This window comes from Microtus oregoni, unplaced genomic scaffold (assembly GCF_018167655.1).
Source record: "Microtus oregoni isolate MIOR12 unplaced genomic scaffold, Mior012 000064F_ref0000363, whole genome shotgun sequence".
Classification (NCBI taxonomy): Eukaryota; Metazoa; Chordata; class Mammalia; order Rodentia; family Cricetidae; genus Microtus; species Microtus oregoni.
Window position 1 is genome coordinate 6,113,149 of NW_024543874.1, and position 19,559 is coordinate 6,132,707.

Genomic DNA, 19,559 nt, shown 5'->3' on the forward strand with positions numbered 1-19,559 from the left:
GTGTGTGTGTGTGTGTGTGTGTGTTTGCAGTGCCTTCAGAGGCCAGAAGAGGACATTGGGTTCCCTGGGAGTGGAATTACAGATGGTTTTGAGCCACAATGTGGGTGCTGAGAATTGAACCCAGGTTCTCTGGAAGAGCAGATATGCTCTTAGGTGCTGAGTCATCTCTCTATCCTCATCATTTTATTTTATAATTTATGGGTGTATGGATATGTGGGGGGGGGGCTTGGGTGTGCATGTGGGTTTGTGTGTTAGTGAGTGCAGATGCCTATAGAGTCCAGAAGAGGACATCAAGTCCCTTGGAGCTGGAGTTACAGGCAACCTGAGCCACCTGAGATGGGTGCTGGGAGACAAATTCAAGTCCTCTGCAACAGTAGGATGTGCTGAGCCTTCTCTCCAGTCCCAAGAATGGCGATACTGTTGGCTGAAATTGTTAGGGGAGAATTGCAGAAGCACCGTTGAAGAAGTTAGGGCAGACGTGAGGGTGTTTAGATAGGCGCAGGGCTTCAGTTACCCTGGAGGGCTGACCCACAGCTTGTCCCCGGCTGGTAGTGGACCTGGTTTGCTGTTTGCAGAGGTCTCATTTACAGGACAAGTCTGAGGATGTGCATGCTGAAGTGGCCTCAGGAGAGCTGGATCTGGAGCTATGCCCTAGGCCTGCCTGGCATGCAACAGACTTGTGCCCCATAGTGCAGAAGAGAGTGAAGGAGGGAAAAGGGAAGATGGATGGGAAGAGGGGCAGAGAGAGGGAGGAAGGGCGTGTGCTGGGGGCTGGAGCAAGGTCAGATTTGGGTGTGGAGAAGTGGAAGCTAATGGAAGCTCCATGCAGTCTGCCAAGAGATGGGATTGAAGTTTGGAAAAGAACCATGTGGTCAAGACTGGATTGTCTTTCTAGAGGACGGCATTTGCATGTTCACATGGCCCCAAGGGCTTCCCTCAGGGCCTGGGCACCAGGACTAGGCTGGCAGTCCATCTGTCCAGCCTCTGCCTGGGTCCAGTTTGTTGAAGCGTCTATGTACACTTGGCCTCATGTTTGGAGGAAGTTTATTCTTTCTGCTGTATTTTTGTTTTTAGGTTGCTGGAGACTGTTGGGAGCCACTGAAAGGTTCAGTCTAAGAGGATCATGGTGACCACAGCAGGAAGAGGACAGTGGAATAGGGAATGGTGGGAACAAGGAAGTTCCCTGTGGTCATTGCATGCTGGGAAAGTTGCCAGAAGGTGACTGACTAGGTGGGAGGCGGAAGCTCTGGGGTGGAGAGCTTGACTGCAGAGGCGTCCTCAGGCGGTGGTTTTTATTGTTCTTTCTTGAGACAGGGCTTACTATGTAGTCCTGGCTGGCCTACAACTCTCCATGTAGACCAGGATGGCCTCACACAGATCTGCTTGTGTCTGTCTCTCTGAGTGCTGAGATTAAGTGTGTGCACTACTCCTGGCCTGTTTTTTTTCTCCTTTAATTAAATATAGCTTTAAAAATTTGGTTCGGGTAATAAAATGCAAAAATAGAATATAGTAAAGACCCTTGAACCCACTCCCCACGATAAGCACACTAATGTTCCATCTTCAAGTCAAAGTAAACGTACAGTCGTGTGCTACCTAAGGAAGTGCTGGCCAGAGGCCTTGGGAGATGTTTTAGTTAGTGTGCATACACCTGCTATGGGATCACCCAGACTGAGTCTCTCAGATGACAGATGTCTGTGATTGACACCTTTCAGGCTGGCTCTGAACCCCTCTCTTCCTTCCTCACCCTTTCCTCTCTGTCCTTGCTCCCTTCCTCTGCTGAATATTTTCTGTCTGGGTTTCTAGTTTTGTGTTTCAGCTTTGCATCATATATACAAGGGCTCATTGCTCTGTGAATTTTTAAAACAATTTCCTGCAAAGTTTTAGCATATTTTAAAAAGCTTCTTGAGTGTTGTTTTTAGTATCTATTGCTGCTAATGCATGCAGGTCTAAAGCGAGAGTCTAACAAGAACGTACCACTTAGTCTCCTTTTGTAGACCAGACCTTAACCTCCCAGCCCTCTTGCCTCGCCTCCCTGTGCTGGGATTACAGACAAGGGTCATGTGTCCAGCTAAAATCTTTAGAACATGAGCATTTTCCAGTTTTATTATTGTACAGAGCAGGGTAGTGAACACTTCCTTCTGCACACATGGTTTCCCCAAGGGACCCGAGATGCTCTGGTTTCATTGCAGCTCTGCAAATGCCATCTCCTGGGTTCTGTGCTGACCTCAGCGCACTGGCAACATGAGCGAATTTCTGCTTCCTGACTGTTAACCTCAAGTCCAGCGATTGTAAAATTATGTCTATTAGCATTAAAGCTGAGCATCATTCAGCGCCTCTCCATGTTTTTGTCCAGTTTTAAAACTGCATTTTTTTTGAGAACTTTTGGTGTCAGAGGGACAGTAGTGTCCCGTACTGACCTGTTACAGGTATCTTCTGTGTTTATTTTTGTGTATATTTTTTGTGGCATTGGGATCAGACCTTGTGTGCACTAAACACTGAGCTTCCCTCCCAGTACACCATGACATTTTTAACTTGATTTTTTTTGTCATCTAGAAATTTTAAATTTTGATAGAGTCTAAAATTTCATGTTTTTCAGCTTGTAATGTTTCTATTTTAAAAGGTGCATTCCCTTTCCAAAAAAACTCAAAAGGAATTTTGCATTTTTAAGTTAAGTTTTGAATATGTATGAGCGAGAGCTAGCTGATCTTATTCTCAAGTACAAGCCAGTTGCTCCAACAGCAATGATTGAAAAGTACATTCCAATTTGATATTTTTTTTTGTCAGATTGAAGTAACATTTATGCTTGGGAATATTTTTCTTGACAGAATTTCACCATATAGCTCAGAACTTTTAATTCTCCTGCGCAGCCTCCAGAGTGCTAGGATTACAGATGTATGTCACCATGCCTGCCCTGTGCTTGGAAACATTTTGGTCTTTATTTTGCTGCATTGTTGCGTTCAGCTGTCTCTGCTCCAAGTACGCACTTTGAGTTCCAGTGCCATGTCATACAGTTTTCTTTTGTGGGTTTCAGTTTTCAGTTTTTGAATGATTTGACTCTTCCTTTAGACTATAAATTTTAGAGTTAGTTTAAGTTGATTATAACAAACCATGATGAGGTTTTGATTAGAGATACTCTTATAGGCTAATTAAAAATTTTGCCTTTAATTTGGTATTCATGGATAAGAATTGAATATCCAGTTCTTGTTTATGAATGTAGTATGGGTGTTTCATTGTTCATTCATATCGTGTGGGGTTTTTAATAATGTTTTATGATGTCTTTTAAATCCTTTTCCATGTTCTTTGCTAGTTTCATTTTAAGGGACTTTTATGTTTTATTATTTGTGAATTTATTTTTAAAATTAAGTTTTCTGATTAGTTATTGCTATGCTAGCACATAAGGACACTGTGGTTTTGGAGCCGCTGAGAGTGCGTGCTGCTCTTCAGAGGCTCTGGCTTCAGTCCCCAGCATTCCTGCTAGGCGGCTCACAACTGCTGTAGCTGCAGCTCTCGGGAATCCTGTGCCCTCTTCTGGACAATGTCATTGTCTGCAGTGCACATGCACGTTCCCACATGCAAATGCATATGTGCATAACTAAGATAAAATAGATCATAAACAATAATGTTCTTGAGATTTGCAATTTGTTTTTTTACCTCCAGTGATGTTTGCGTGATAGTCTGCAGATAGAACTTCCTCCCCTTCTCTCCCTACCCCCACCTCTCTCTGTGTTTGTGGTATGTGAAGATGTTCATGTGGGTGTGTGCACACGTATATGCCTGTGTGTGGAGGCTGTGTCCATGTTCATTGCTCTCCATATAATTTTTGAGACGGGAGCTCTCTCTTAACTCAGAACTCATGAACTCTGCTAGCCTGGCCGACTCACCAGCACAGGGGTTCTGGATACTTAAGTCTCTGTGCTTGGCCTTTAATTAAATGCTGGGGATCCAAACTCAGGTTCTCTTGCTTGCATAGCAAGCACCTTACAGATTGAGACTCGTCTGCAGGCCATTGTATTGCCTGCAAGTAATGGTGATGCTCAGCTTCGAATTCTAGTCTTACTGTGTTCCCTTACTCTGGCTTGGTTATTTATTTATTTATTTATTTATGTGGGGGTGCACAGGCCACAGTATGCATGTGGAGCTACAGTACAACTTTCAAACATCAATTCTCTTCTACCATGTGGATCCCAGGGATCAAACTCAAATCACCAGGCGTGGTGGCAAGCACCATGTAAGCCATCTTTGGGGGCTGTTATGTTGACTAGAACCTTTATAAAAATAGTGACATAACTGGGATTAGTAGGCGCTTTTGTCCTACTGAGTTTAAAGAGAGTATGGTTATAGTGTTTCATTAATGGTTCTATCTAGGTTTTTGTGACCATGCTATTTCAAGTTTTAACAATGTTCTTAGAGCTATGCCTGATACCACGTAAGGCAAGAGAGACAAGGGAAGGGAAGAGAGAGAGGGAAAGGAGAGAGAGAGGAAGGAGAGAGAGAGAGAAGAATAATGGTGCAGTTTGGCTCAGAAAAATGTAAGTATGATGTGTATTTCTAGTACATACACAATTACAGATATGTTGCAGTTTAGACCATGTATATCATCATTAGACAAATGGACTGGCTCAGAAGGGTGAAAAGTGTTCTCTATAAATGGGAAGTTGTTGAGTTTAAGGTTATTTTTAGTTATGTAGTGAGTTCAAAGCCCAGACATGAGACTGGCTGTCTTAAATGTCTTAAACAAAAGCTAAAATGAGAAACAACAATAAACTAGAAAAAAGAGATGATCTGGGAGCTGGGCAGGATGACCCAGGCCTGGAATCCTAGCATTCAGGAGGCCGAGGCAGAAGGATAGAGAGCTTGGTACCAGCCTGGACCAAATACTATTCTATTCCAGGGAACTGACTCGAATACAGTGTGAGTGCACCATTGTATGTTTGAAGCTGTATCTGAAGAATGTTGTGAATCTTGTTCTAGGGCCTTTGTTTGATAATTTCTTATCTGTGCTATCTCCATCTTAACTAGGAGTTGTCTTATTTAAGTTGATATTTCTGGTTCTTGCTAGGGTGAAAATTGGAATTTGGTTTATTATGCTGTGAGATTCTTGATCTTATTTTAGGGAGAAATGACCCCTGTTTCTGCCATTTTGGGGTAAAAGAGCAAATTTTCCTCTTCACCTTTTTGGGTATGTAATTGGAAAGGGTGTCTGTGTTACTGCAGGGTGGGGAAGATGTCCAGGCTCTGTAGCTTGCTTGCGTTGGGGTATCTGGGTGACCTCAGCCATTGTTTAGGTGAACTCTACCACTGAGCTTCTCCGCTAGCCCAGGTTCTGTGCATCTTTATCGCTTTATTTGGATTCCATTCCCTGCCATCTAATTGTTAAAGAAGCACCATTTCCTCCTCCTACTTCTTCCCTCTCTTCTACTTCTCTATCCCCTGCTCCCCCCCCCCCCCCCCCCCCCCCCCCCCCCGCCCCAGAAAAAGTGCCTTAGTTCTGTTATGACCTAGGCTCATACTATTTAGAGTTTGTTTTCTGGGAGGGATAAGATTTACTTTATTGTCATTTAAATTTTCGTTGTCCTCCTTTATTTCCTTTTAAAGTGTTAGGTTTTTTTTTTTTTTTTTTTTTTTTTTTGTATGTGTGTCTGTGTGTGTGTGGGAGGGGAGGAGGGGAGTATGGCCTCTTACGGGGCAGCAGGAAGGAATCGCTCTGGGGAGAAATCAGAAACACTGTGACACTGGGTCTATCCAATAATTGGGCGTTTAAGTCACTCTCAAGGACTGTCAGTGCCAAAGCAGGACACAGATGACCCTGGGCAAAAATTTGAATTTTGTTCTGTTATCTTTCTTCCCACCCCCATAATTGGAAAGCCAATATGTTTAGTATTTAGAAACAATAGCCACTGTGGCCCTGCTGCCCAGGGTCATCTGTGCCCTGCTTTGGTTGACAATCTCAGGCCCACCCATGGGTGGCCTGTGAGTTGCTGAAAGGCTACTGAATAGCTAGCTCTCTTTGGTAGTTTGGCCAGCTTTGGCTTCAGATGACTTAGGACCCTTTCCTGCACTTTGTTGCTGTTGTGATTAGTTCTACAGAACATGCTTCAGTTTGAACCTTTACTCACTGACACTCCTTGAGAGTTCAGGCACATTTTCAGTGTGGTTAGTATTGTCACTGGGTGTTGCTGTGTCCCCACTCAGTGTGTGTACTGCGCCCTGCATTAGAGGTGGTGGGACATGTCCCTTCCTTTCATGGAAGAGCACTTCCTGCAGGGCAGCTAGCTGGCAAGTGCTGGGCTTTATGTTGAAAGGGGACTTCATTTTGTGAAGCCACCACACCGCTGGGACGGTTAGGTCATATCACAATGATCGCCCCGCCCCCTGGGAGGTACACAGGATTTTCATGGGGGAATTCTGAGGAACTTCATTCAGTTGGCACTGCCGTTTATTTATGCTGGTGACTGTGGCTTCACCAAACATCCATTAAACCCCTCTGGATGCTCCGCTGGCAGAGTTACAGAATTAGGCTCATGTTCGAAGAATTTGACATAGTTTGAACATTTTCCAAATTCACAATTGGCGTTTCAGTAGAGTAGAATGTTAACACAGCCCACATTTCTCTGCTGCTCGCTGGTGGTAGTCATTCATACCTTCCCTGTAGGTACCTATGCAGACTCAGTGACACAGCAGACTGCTCGGGGATCTGCATGTGCCCGTCCCCAGAGAAGCAGCAGAAGACTCACATTTTCTGACTCGTGGTTTCCACAGACTTGTTGGTGGACTGGTTAGCATCCGTTGTGAGAATGCATTAATGGAAGTATGGCGGGCCGTTGGCTGTTGAGAACAGGCCTCCCGTTACCAGGTCGGCAGGGAGAGTTCACAGGGAGGGGATGGTGTTCCACAGAGACCTGATGGGGAGAAGGAGGAGTTGAAGGGAGCTCCAATTGTGAACGCGGGTTAGGAGTGTCAATGCAAATCGAATCTTTGTGAAGCATTTCGCAGTTTTATTAGATGTTAAATTCTGGAGCGAGGTTTATATGGTTATTTATTACTAAGTATAGTTGCAGCTATGTACTGTTAGGATCTTCTGTGATATGGTTATTTTAATATTGTATTTCTCTTTTTGCAACAGATGCCAGCCCACAGACTTGTAGTTTTTCATTTTAATTGAAAACCACTGCTCCCCCTCTATAATTAGACAATATATTTACAAAACTATTTGATGTCATTTTATTAAAATGACTTAAGAGCATATAAGCAGTACTTTTCCGTTTCCCTTCCTCTTTTATGTTGTATAGAATTCTGTTCCCTCCAAGCTGTATTTTACAGCCAATATATGGCATGTGTAAGGCCCCTAACATCACCTGCTTTCTTACGAGGTTTCTCCAGATGAGGCCGATTAATAACATCGCTTCTGTGCCGACATTAAAAACAGTTCCCTTGCATTACGCTGAGATGATATTGGAAAAGAATTGTTTGTTTCTCTGTTATTTCATGTGTTCATTGTCTCCCGTGAGCACCTCAACCACAGGCAAAGCCTTAGCATTCACCATTTACTGTACAACCACACAGATTATGTTATCTGTTCTTGATAATTCAGATAGCACGTGGATAGTGGTGGCGTCTTTGTGAAAGATAAAACTTTTTTCTTTCCCCCCTTCAGGTATCGCCATCAGAGAATCTGCAAAGGTAGTTGATCAAGCCCAAAGGAGGGTGTTGAGAGGAGTTGATGACCTTGACTTTTTCATAGGGGATGAAGCCGTGGACAAACCTACCTACGCTACCAAGGTAAAGCAGTGCCAGCAGGTCTGCTTGTGTGAGTGCAGAGCTGGGAACAGAGCGTAGTGTGCTAGGGAAATGAGAGCTTGTCCGGAAACCGTACTGAGAGCTGTGGACTGTGGCTTTGTTCCTATGCTTGGGTGGAGGTGGTGAGCTGAACAGAGGGTTTGTTTCTCAGTGGAGAACCATGTGAGTTAACAAAGGCCTGAGTCGCACAGCCCAGCCGTTAGCAGTGCCCTCGGGGAAGAGCTGCCTTTCTGGGGAGCTGCAGGTTGACTAATGTACCTGTCAGATTTGGGAACTTGCAGACTTGAACAATTAAGATGCACTACTATTAAAGCAGGTGCATCTTTTAAAAATAATTTAAATTACTTTTTAAGCTCAGCATACCAAGCGATGGATTGCATTATGACATGTTCATACATACATGTCTTTTTACTCTGTTCTTATTCACCCCACTTCCTCTAATGATCTCATGACTTCTCGTATCTTCCTGCCCACTCTTGCTGGTTCTCTCCCTTCCTCCAGATTTTCCTCTTTCCTGCTCTGATGACACACATATTCCATTATTCTCTTTTTCTCCCTCCTCCCATAAGATCACTTCCTCCACATTCATGGTACCCTTTGACTTTCATGCATCACACCCCCAACACAGACATACACACTCACAGAAAGAGAGGAGAGAGAGAGAGACAGAGACAGAGACAGAGAGACAGAGAGTAATTTAAATCTAGGTTCTATATAGAGAAAACATACAATATTTGTCTTTCTGCATCTGGCTTATTTCATTTACCTTAATAATTTCCATTGGCATCCATTTTCTTGCAGTTGTCATGATTTTATTTTTATGACTAAATAAAATTTCATTGCATATATGTACTACATTTATCTGTTGATAGACATCTAGCCTGGTTCTATTTCTTAGCTACTGTGAATACACAGTGATCATTATGGATGTGCATATAGCTCTGTAGTTTATTGACTTACAGTCCTTCAGGTATATGCCCATGCGTGGTCTCCATGAGCTTTACAGTAGTTCTGATTTTTTTAAAGATTTATTTATTATGTATACAGTGTTCTATGTGCATATATGCCTGCACACCAGAAGAGGGTGCCAGATCTCATTACAGATGGTTGTGAACCATCATGTGACTGCTGGGAATTGAACTCAGGACCTCTGGAAGAGCAGCAATGTTCTTAACCTCTGAGTCATCTCTCCAGCCCTGTTTTTAGTTCTTTTTAGGAACCTTCACACTAACTTCTACAGTAGTTGCCACAGTTTTCAGTCCCACCAGCCCTGTGTAATAGTTCCCGTTTCTCCACTTGTTCACCAGCAGAGCACGCCTTTCTTCTGTAAAAACAAAAGGACCAGAGGGAGTTGCATGGGGAATGAGCTCTGCCTGCTGCCATCCAGGTAGTTCTGTGTACTTACAGGTGAAGCAGTAAATTACAGTACCTAACTTGGTCTCTTGTTAAAGTGTGTTGTTGAAATGTGATTCGCCATGAGCCTCCCGCCAGGAGGCCTTAATTCTGTTGCGCTGCACAGCCTCCTCTGCACTTGTGCTGTGAAGCCGTTGCTCCTTTCCATTTCTTACTATCTGGATACATTTTGCTTCCTTTTGCTCCAGTGGCCTATACGACATGGCATCATTGAAGACTGGGATCTTATGGAAAGGTTCATGGAACAAGTGGTCTTTAAGTATCTTCGTGCTGAACCCGAGGACCATTATTTTTTAATGGTGAGTATTGGAGCCAAGAGGAGTATACTCCCGTGAATTCCAAATTACCTAGATTGTTAAACACGAAAGTCCTTCTAAAGACTTACTTAGATTTTTAAACACAAAGTCCTTCTAAAGGCTTTCACATGAATCAGGCTGCTTTAGGGGAAATACCAGAAAGACACACACACACACACACACACACACACACACACACACACACTAAAATTATCTGGAACCTAAATGACTTATCACTCTGCAGAGCAGGAAGGCCAGAGTCTGGCTGCCCTGGGCTGCTCAGTTCAGCTGCTTGGAGATGGACCCATCTTTTAGTTTGACCTCTTTTCTGTTGGCTCTTGGGTGCTCCAGGATGGCTGTCCAACTTTCTGTGCTGCCATCTAGAAGCCATTCTTGGGAACCTTCCAGTGGTTTTGCCCCATGTGCCTGAGCTGTCTGTGGGTTTCTTAGACTGGGAGGAGGGTAAGTACTATGATGGACTTCCAGCACAGGGTCTGGAGAGGGAGGCATGGCTTGTGTGGGAAGTAAGGGGATCCTGTGCCTATTTTATTGCAGAGAAAACTCAGCCAAGACGTTACTTTTCCAGTGTTTAGATCTTATTGTAAAAGGGAGCTGAGCTGGGTCTGTACTTAAGTATTGTGTCAAACAAAACACAGAGAAATGAGAAGAAATACCACTTGAGATCTATGGGATTTCATTATTCTATTCAACATAATTTTCCTTCCATAGAATATTATTTCTACGTTAAAAACAGCCTCATGCATAAAATGATTTGCTTCATAAATAGCAACTCTATACAAGATAAGCTGCATATTAAAACTTACATGAATTACTTTTGGTTTTTTTCTATGCAAGTACATTATCAAATGGTTCAATATCCAGTTATAATTCTTTCTAATGTTTACTACATGTGCTCTTTAGAATTGTCTGGTGGTAGCTTATGGCTTTAATCCCAGCACTTGGGAGGCAGAGGCAGACAGCTCTCTGTGAGTTCAAGGTTAGCCTGGACTACAGAGCTAGTTCCAGGACAGCCAGAGCTGTTACACAGAGGAACCCTGTCTTGGAAAACTAAAAGAAGTAACTACAAGGTTAGTAGTTACAAAGTCTATATATTTACTGTATATTAATTATTATGTTATAATAATATGTAATATAATATTATATTAGAAAGTAGTGGGACTGGAGAGATGGCTCAGTTGTTAAGAGCACTGGCTGCTCTTCCAGAGGACCTAGGTCCAATTCCCAGCATCCATATGGCAACTAGCAACTGTCTGGAACTCTTAGATCTGACACCGTAGCACAGACATAAATGCAGGCAAAACACCAATACAAATAAAATAAAAATAAAAACATTATTAAAAGAAAAACAAAGTGGTAACTACAAGGCTAGTAGTTATGGAGTCTATATTGTTTAATGTGTATTAATTATTTTACTATAATAAAATATATTAATAATATATAATAATTATTAATTAGAATTACATTAGGATTTTAATTATATTAATCAAGGCAAATCTTTAAAGGTGCTCTGACCTCGCCCTAGGGCATATCTCCAAACTCGGAATGTCAAGTGTGACTCCTGTGTTTTATAGGCCTCTGTCTTTCCTGAACACTCACAGTGGTTGTATTAAATAAACAACCAGGTAACTGACAGCATGTGAGTTACTTTGTCTGTGTGACCAAAACATATCTCAGATTCCACCTGCTTGGGTTGACACTTTTCTTGTTCTAGCTTATCAGTAACTACCTGTTGGATAGGGTTTTAGGGCCAGGCACCATGCCCAGCTGCTTCCTGCCTGCTTCATCTTCGTGAACCAGGACCTCTCCTCAGCCTCTAATTAAAGGGCATCTAACCTAAGGCCTGTGGAGTAAGTGCAGATGCGTGTCACAGGACAGTTTTCCTGATGAAGAAAAAGAGAAGAAAATGGAAAGCCACACAGAGTTTCTTTCTGTTTCTGTTTTCTCTTCTTCCTCCTATTTCTTTTACTTTCTGTCCCTCTCTCTCTGTCTTTCTTTCTCTTACACACACACACACACACACACACACACACACACACACACACGTCCTTCCCTGGGTTAGCTGGCATATCTATAAACTGGTAAAATATAATCCTTGTCAGGAAGAAATAGGTGGTGTTTTCTGCGAACCTAAAGAAATCCATTTTCAGGACATCATGGCACCTTTGAAGAACTGACTAGAGTAGTTTAACTAGAGGGCCTGTGAGATGGGAGTGAAGAAGGGCGGTGTGGGGCCACGGTGTGGGGCCACGGTGGGGGGCCACGGTGGGGGCCACGGTGGGGGGCCACGGTGGGGGGCCATGGTGGGGGGCCACGGTGGGGGGCCATGGTGGGGGGCCACGGTGTGCTAGTAAGAGGTGGAGCTGGGTGACTGGGCTGGGTGATTTTGAGAGTGGAGAGGCTAGACATTGACTCGTGTGTTTGTGTGTGTGTATTTGTGTGAGAGAGAGTGACACACACACGTTCTCTTACTTTTCTGAAACTTACCAAGTAGCCCAGGCTTGACTGACAAGCTCAAGTTCTGGGCATCCACCTATTTCCATGTTACCAGTTCTGGGATTATAGGTGTGTGCCACCACACCCAATTTATTTTCCTTTCCTTTCCTTTTCCTTTCTTAAATTAGGTTTTTGGTTAGCAAACGAAATGGATTTCACTATGACAGCTACATACATTTACATCATGCTCTGGAATTCCCTGGATTGTTGATAGTCTTGGTTAGGGTTTCTATTACTGTAATGAAAACATGCAAAAAACAAGTTGGGGAGGAAAGGGTTTATTTGGCTTACACTTTTGTATCACTGTTCCTCATTGAAGGAAGTCAGGATGGGAATTGAAACAGGGCAGGAACTTAGAGGCAGGAGCTGTTTCTTATTGGCTTGCTCATTATGGCTTGTCCAGCCTGTTTTCTTATAGAACTCGGGACCACAATGGTCTGGGACCTCCCCCATCAGTCACTAATTAAGAAAATATAGCTGGATCTTAAGAAGACATTTTTTCAATTGAGTTTCCCTCCTTTCACAGATAACCTTAGCTTGTGTTGAGTTGACATAAAATTTGCTAACATACTAATGATGATTCAGACATGCTCTTCCCTAATGCTGTGAATGTTTTGTTATCATTGGTTAATAAAGAAGCTGATTTGGCCAATTGCCAGAAAGAATAAAGCCAGGCAAGAAATTCAAGCAAAGATATAGGGAGAAAGAACGTGGAGTAAATGAGACACCAGTAGTCAGCTGAGAAGCAAGATGTGAGGTAACAAGCCACAAACCTCGTAGTAAAATATAGAATAATAAAAATGGGTTAATTTAAGTTGTAAGAGCTAGTTAATAATAAGCCTGAGCCATCAGCCAAACTTGCTTAATTAATAAAAAGCCTCTGAGTGTTTATTTAGGAATTGGCAGGTAGAAGAGAAACCTTCAGTTACATTTCCTAATTCAGTGACCACTAGCCAGGACAGAGATGGGCTACATGGGTTTGCTCAGCCGGTGCTGCTCCACCTGTCTCTAAGCTTCTATGTTGTCATCTCCTCTCCTGCTCTCTTTTCTTTGAGTGTTTATGTTTTAAAAATGGTTTCAGGATGGCTCAGTAGATCATAGTGCATTCTGTGCAAGCTTGATGGCCAGAACCCTCAACAAAAGGAGAAAGCTGGCGCTGCGGAGTTCTCCTCTGACGTTCACTGGTGTACGTGACCCTTGTGTATCTGTGCTCATGTGCACACATACACCAATAATAGTAAAGCATTTCTCCACTACAATCATAGAGGGGTTAAAGGTGGAACTAATTTTAGGCATATGCATTTAATTTTTTATCTCATGGAGAAATATAGGTTTATTTTTCATAATACTAATTAATTATTCATTTTGAATAAATACCAGGTGGTAATTTTACTATTGCTATGAATTGTAATGCTGTGTAGTTTCCTTTTATGTGATAGTCTAATAATATGCTTTAATATTAAGACAATAAAAAGACTTTGATCTTGTGTAATTGTTTGGGAATGTTTTATTCAAGTGTGCCTTCCAAAGAAATACTTCCCATGCCTTTAGTGGTGGACACAGAAGAAGTGGAAGACCAAGGAGGAAATGGGTTATGAGGACATAGCCTTAAGAATACTGACTTTGGGCCAAGTTATGGTGAAGCACACCTTTTATCCCAGCACTCGGGAGGCAGAGGCAGGTGGATCACTCTGAGTTTGAGGCCAGCCTGGTCTACAGAGTGAGTTTCAGGACAGCCAGGGCTACACAGAGAAACCCTGTTTTGAAAAACCAAACCAAACCAAACAAACAAACAAAAATAATATTTTGATTCCAGACTCAGAGAACGGGAGTACATAGCAAATATTCCCTGACAATGAAGTAGAGAATCTAATTCTTCAAAGATGGTGAGTTGTGATTGGTAGTCAGTGATAGGAGCCTAAAAATAGTAGTTCAAACAAGGCAGGGGTTTCGGTTTTCTTTATAAATCAGCTTATGGCAGGTGTTGGTCTGGTGTCATGAGGGATTTCTCTTCCCTAGAGTATTTGCTGTTTGGCTTCTCTAATGAGGATGCTGACTATTCCAAGGTTGGTTACTGTAGCTTCAGCCATTCCCTTATTCTAAATGAAGAAGGAGGGGTAAAGGCAAAGAGGCTCTACTGTTTGGTATTGGCTTTTGTATCTCACTGGCCAGAGCTTAGCTACTTAGTCATCCTTGTCCACGACAAAGTCTAGGTTATACTTTTTGTCTGGACCTGTTGCCATTTCCAGTATCATCCAATGACTAATCAGTCATGACCACACAGGGCTAATAAAGCACAGCTCATACTGCCTGCCAGGGTGAGGCAGTTTACGGGTCTGAAGACAGCAGCTCGAATAGAGCTCAGCTGCTCTTGTGCCTTCTGCTGTCTTCTGTCCATCTTGAGTGTCCTGTATCAGGGACCCGGTGGCCAGGAGTGCCATGGCCATGCTCTGTCCACTCCAGCTCTGCGATGGGTTTACTTCTGCTTAGTGCTTGGTCTGTGGCTAAGGGGGTTGCATTGCTATGTGAGGGGGTATGTAGGTGCTGGTTCAGAGTCTCACCGGGGTGTAGGCTTCCTTCCTGTAATGGGAGAGATGAAGGGAGAAATCAGAATGTCTGGAAATAATGTCTATGCCTTTCTTAGTCGCATCCCATTAACATAGAGATGGTTAACATTTATTAGTTTCTTCCTTTTCACCCATGTTTTTATACTTTATGTATAGTATTACACTTCATTTTCTTGTTTATGTCTTTATTTTTGTGTTTGTGTGTGCACTGTATGTATGCTCATGTGGAGGCCAGAAGACAACTTGAAGGAGTCAGTTTTCTTTCTTTCATGTGGTCCCTGGGGCTTGAACTCAAGTCATCAGGCTTGGTGGCAAGCACCTTTACACACTGAGCCATCTTGGTGGCCCTTGCTCCTTTTTATTTGCAGTTTCTACATTAGTTACCTTTCTATTGCTGTGATAAAACACTGTGACCAAAGGCAAATTAAGGAAGAAAGTTCAATTTTTGCTTACGGTTCCAGAGAGAGAAGAGTCTGTCATGACTGGGAGACATGCAGCAAACACCAGGCATGGTGACAGGGGCAGGAAGCTGAGAGGTCACATCTTTACTACAGACAGGAAGCAGAGAGAGTAAACAGGAAGTGGTTGGGGCTGTGAGATCTCAAGGCCCACTCCCAATGACATACTTCCTTCAGCCAGCAAGGCTGCATCTCTGAAACTCTCCAGAAGCTTCACCTACGAGATCTGTGTTCAAGTTCAGGAGCCCATGGGAGACATTTCTCTTCAAACAACCAGTTCCCATAGCCATGGCCATCACAGTTGTATGGCTGCTAGCCAGCAGCTGGCTCTTGTCTGTTTTGACTTCTGCTTGTGATCGCTAAGAAACAGTGTAATCTTGTGGATAAAGAGATACAGTTTTTGTTTGTTTGTTGTTGCTGTATCATTATATAGCACTGGCTGGCCTGGGACTCCCTATATAGACCAGGCTGGCCTCGAACTCACAGAGATCCGCCTGCCTCTGCCTCCTGAGTGTTGGGATAAAAGGTGTGTGCCACCCTGCACAGCTCCATGTATCATGTTATTCTTAGAGCATTCTCTCTCTCTCTCTCTTTTGAGACAGAGTTTCCCTGTGTAGCTTTGGAGCTTGTCCTGGAACTGATTTTATAGACCAGGCTGACCTCAGACTCACAGAGGTCCACCTGCCTTTGCCTCCCAAGGGCTGGGATTAAAGGCGTGCACTACCATTGCCCAGCCATTCTTTTTTTCTTAATTTAACATTTTTTAAATTAAAATATATTATTTTCCCCTCCTTTCTTTTCCTCCCTTCAACCCCTCCTGTGTTCTGTTTGGGGCTATTCGATCACACCATGAATTCCAAGTTTGCATTTGCATTAATTAAATAAAATTAACCTTGGGTCAGGAGGTTGAGTTAGCAGCTAGTTGACAGAAAGTCATCCTGGAGCCTCAGAGGACATCTGCGAGATAGTCACAGGAAGTAGTGTAGGGTAGGCTTTGGAGTGGTGCAGCCTTCTCTGGGGTTTGTTGAGGTGGAAGTCCATGGGTCTTCTATGGACACCAGCAAGGAGAGAGGATTAACTAGTTGCTGCTCAACCTCTCTGAGCTCTTAGGTTTTCACCCCAGCCTTTGAATCTTGAGTCTTATTAATAATTAGAGCGCTAGAAATTTAATCAGAGCTACATGTGGTGGCAGTAATAGGGCCGTTGCGTGTGGGAGCAGAGTTCTTGCCAGGCTGAGGCCTGAGCAGCCAGCCAGACTGGTAACTGCAGAGTTGCCATTGCTGACCGAGATAGCAGTAGATTAAGGTGCAGCCACTGTTCAGAGGTTAGAACAACAGTGTTCTTTTGTTCCAGCTCCTCCAATGTACCCCATTACTCTCTCAAATTCATTACTTCTTCTACTATTGCTATTAATATTATTACATGCATAAATGCATAAATGTAACTTGCCAAGTCCACTTAGTGTTGCTTGTATGTGCATGATTTCAGGGCTGACCACTTGGTATTGTATAGCCAGTAAGGGGGCTCATTCCTGGGAAAATCTAATTCTTCCTCTCTCAGCAGTGGTTAGTAGCGTGTCTGGGGTAGAGCCTCATGAGAGTTCCCTCTTGCACATCAGCATGTGTGTTGATATTGTTTGGGTCTTGTTTAGGCAGCCATCTTTTTTCAGTATCAAGGGGGAAGCTTCCGGGTCATTTCTAGGAATCTCAAAGCAGATTTTCTGGTCCCCTGGCTCTTACAATCTTTCTTTCCCTTCTTCTTTGATGCTCCCTGAGCCTTAAAGGGTGCAGGAGTTGTGTGGTCGGTGTATTTGCTGTGGCTGGATTTTGACTAGCTGTGGTCTTCTGTGATGGTCTCGGTCTCCTGTGAAAACAAGCTTCTGATGGGGGACAAGAGCGACACTCACCTATGGGAGTAAGGATAAGGGTTTAGAATGCCGTTGGGAGTTAGCTGTTCTAGTAAAGTGGTGTTAGCAAGTTCTCCTCTAAGATCCATGACCTCAATAGCCCCAGGTACTTGGCTAGGTTTTCAGTACTAGGCTGTTGGGAAGGCCGTAGGTCCAATTAGAGGGCTGTTGGTTACCAAGAAGTCTGAGTGGCGCTCTTTAGGACTTGTCTTGCAGGGCTGGTCATTGCTGTGGTTCATAGGCGGCACAGTTGGGTAGGGCTATTAATTGCTAACCTCCTTTGGCAGTTTGCATAGCACCTTCTGATACTATGAAGCTAGTCCTCAGGGAGGAGACTTCATCTGAGCATTCTTTGTTTAGAGATAATTGGCTTGAATTTTGGGATCTCGAGCAGGAGCAGTGTTGTGATTGTGTACAGGGTAACACCTCACCTCACCCTGAGCAGTACACAAAGGCCTTTGCAGCGTTAATTGATTTCCTGAGTTTATACACAGTTAAAGATACTTTGGTTTTGCAAAATTCTGGATTGACATTTTGGCCAGATACCAAATTATTGGGTTATCCTTCCTACCATGGAGATGCTTAAGTATGGCCCTGTGTGCCACAGGGTTTAAGTAGCCATTTTGAAGCCAGAGGCTTTATTCCCTGCTTGAAGTGTTAGTGGCATGCTCTGCTGTCTTGACAGAATGCCACAGACAAAGAGGCTTAAACAGGAGAGGTTTATTTTTTCACAGTCCTGGAGGCTGCATGTTCAAGATTAGGGAGGTACAGCCAGGATGGTTCCTGGCCAGGGCCCTCTTCCTGGCTTTTGATGGCCTCTTCTCTGTGCTAATGCGTATAATGAGAAGGGAGGTGTAGTCTGACTTTTTGTTGGGACTGCCAACTCCCCAATAATGATATGGAGACCTTATTGTTAATTATAAAAGCTCAGCTGATAGCTTAGGCTTTTTTATAACTAGTTCTTAATAACCCATGTATTTTAATTTATATCCTACCATGTGGCTTTTAACTGCACCCCATTTTGTGTGTCCGACTCATTCCAGATCCGGCTGGCTACTCCTGGTAGCCTTCTACTTCCCAGTGTTCTCTCTGCCCTGAAATCTTGCCTAGCTATTGGTTGTTTAGTTTTTTATTAAACCAACCACTGTGACATATATTCTCACAGTATAAAGGAATAGTCCACATCAGGAAGGGAGAGAGGCAGAGAGAGGGAGAGAGGAAAAAGGAAGGGAGAGAAAGAGGGAGGGGAGACTTGTGGGTTAGGATTTTAATGCGTGAATTTTGGGGGAATCACAATTCAGTCCATAGTAAAAGGCAATGTGGACTTTTTGCCAAAAGGCCCAGAACATTTTCATTAATTTTGTAGTTTATGTTAATATAAGATGTAGATTTTTATTATTTCGGAAAAGTACAGAACCTTGCTTTAATGTGGTTGCTGTCTGACGATTTTTTTTATCCTATCTGATAACACTGTTTTAAAAAGGATTTGGCTTGTTGACAGTCTCTCAACATTTTCTTCTACTTTGTTTTCATATCATTCTAGGTGTACACTTGGTATCCCTTGCTCAAAATGCATGCAGCCAGAAGCTTTCAGATTTCTGGAGTTTGGAAAGCTTGAACATACATATTGAGATATCATGGGGTTAGGACTGAGGTCTAAGTGCTAAATGCATTATGCTTCATAAAGATCTGTACACATAGCCAGAGGGTAATTTCACATTACTGTGATGTCAGGTTGGTGCTCAGAGTTTCAGGTTGGGGCATCTTAGGATGCTTCCTCTGTATGTTTTTGGTTTTGTCTCCATTTGTGTTTTGATTACTTTTCTCTTTCTTTTAGCATTTTTATGTAATATTAGCCGTTAACATTTGCCTTCATTGCATGTGTGAGTGTGGGCTTGGTAGGCCCAGGAGATCGTTGCCCTGGGGACATGGCAGCCATCCTGAAGTGTGGCGGGTTGAGGAAACTTCTGTTGCTTCAAGCAGCAGCTTTCCCTCTGCCTGTTCTTTGGAGAGCTCATCTGTCTATGGTCTGGGTACTGGGAATAGCATCGTGAGTCTTCACCCTTGGCTGGATGCTCGATGTAACGTAGGTAATGAATGAGCTCCTCTTTTTCTGTGTCTTGTTGAACTTTGAACTTTGGGTGAGTCCTGATACCAGAAGCCCCATAGAGTCTTCACTCTGCCTTGTCAAAGCTTTTGAGACCCACAGTCAGATACCTTTAACTAGTCACCTTTAGTGAACCCTGTCTTTGCAACTAGGGAGTTCTCTAATTCCCTATCCAACAGGCTGTTAGGTTAGCCTTTTATAATTCTGATGTATTTATATGAAATTCGAGAGAACACTGAATCTAACGTTTTCTTACAGACAGAACCTCCACTGAACACACCAGAAAACAGAGAGTACCTTGCAGAAATCATGTTTGAGTCATTTAATGTACCAGGACTCTACATTGCAGTACAGGTAAAAATAGTATTGTCTTTCTGATTCTCACAGTAATCTCAAGGCCTTCTGTGCTCAGTCTGGGCTAGACATTTCTCTTCTCTCTTACCCCATCACCAAGCTATTCAGGTTTGAATCAAAGCACCATAAAGAATCTTGCCTGTAATG

General features: G+C 43.2%; 1 protein-coding gene across 2 annotated transcripts in view; it reads left to right on the top strand.

The window, feature by feature from the left end:
* Nucleotides 1–19,559, top strand: part of Actr3b (actin related protein 3B) — a 98,162-nt gene that overhangs the window by 45,905 nt on the left and 32,698 nt on the right. For both annotated transcript variants that reach the window (XM_041640660.1, XM_041640661.1), the window contains 3 exons: nucleotides 7,655–7,779; nucleotides 9,399–9,509; nucleotides 19,317–19,412. In XM_041640660.1, coding sequence (XP_041496594.1) covers nucleotides 7,655–7,779; nucleotides 9,399–9,509; nucleotides 19,317–19,412 — 332 coding nt within the window. The remainder of the gene's footprint in view (nucleotides 1–7,654; nucleotides 7,780–9,398; nucleotides 9,510–19,316; nucleotides 19,413–19,559) is intronic.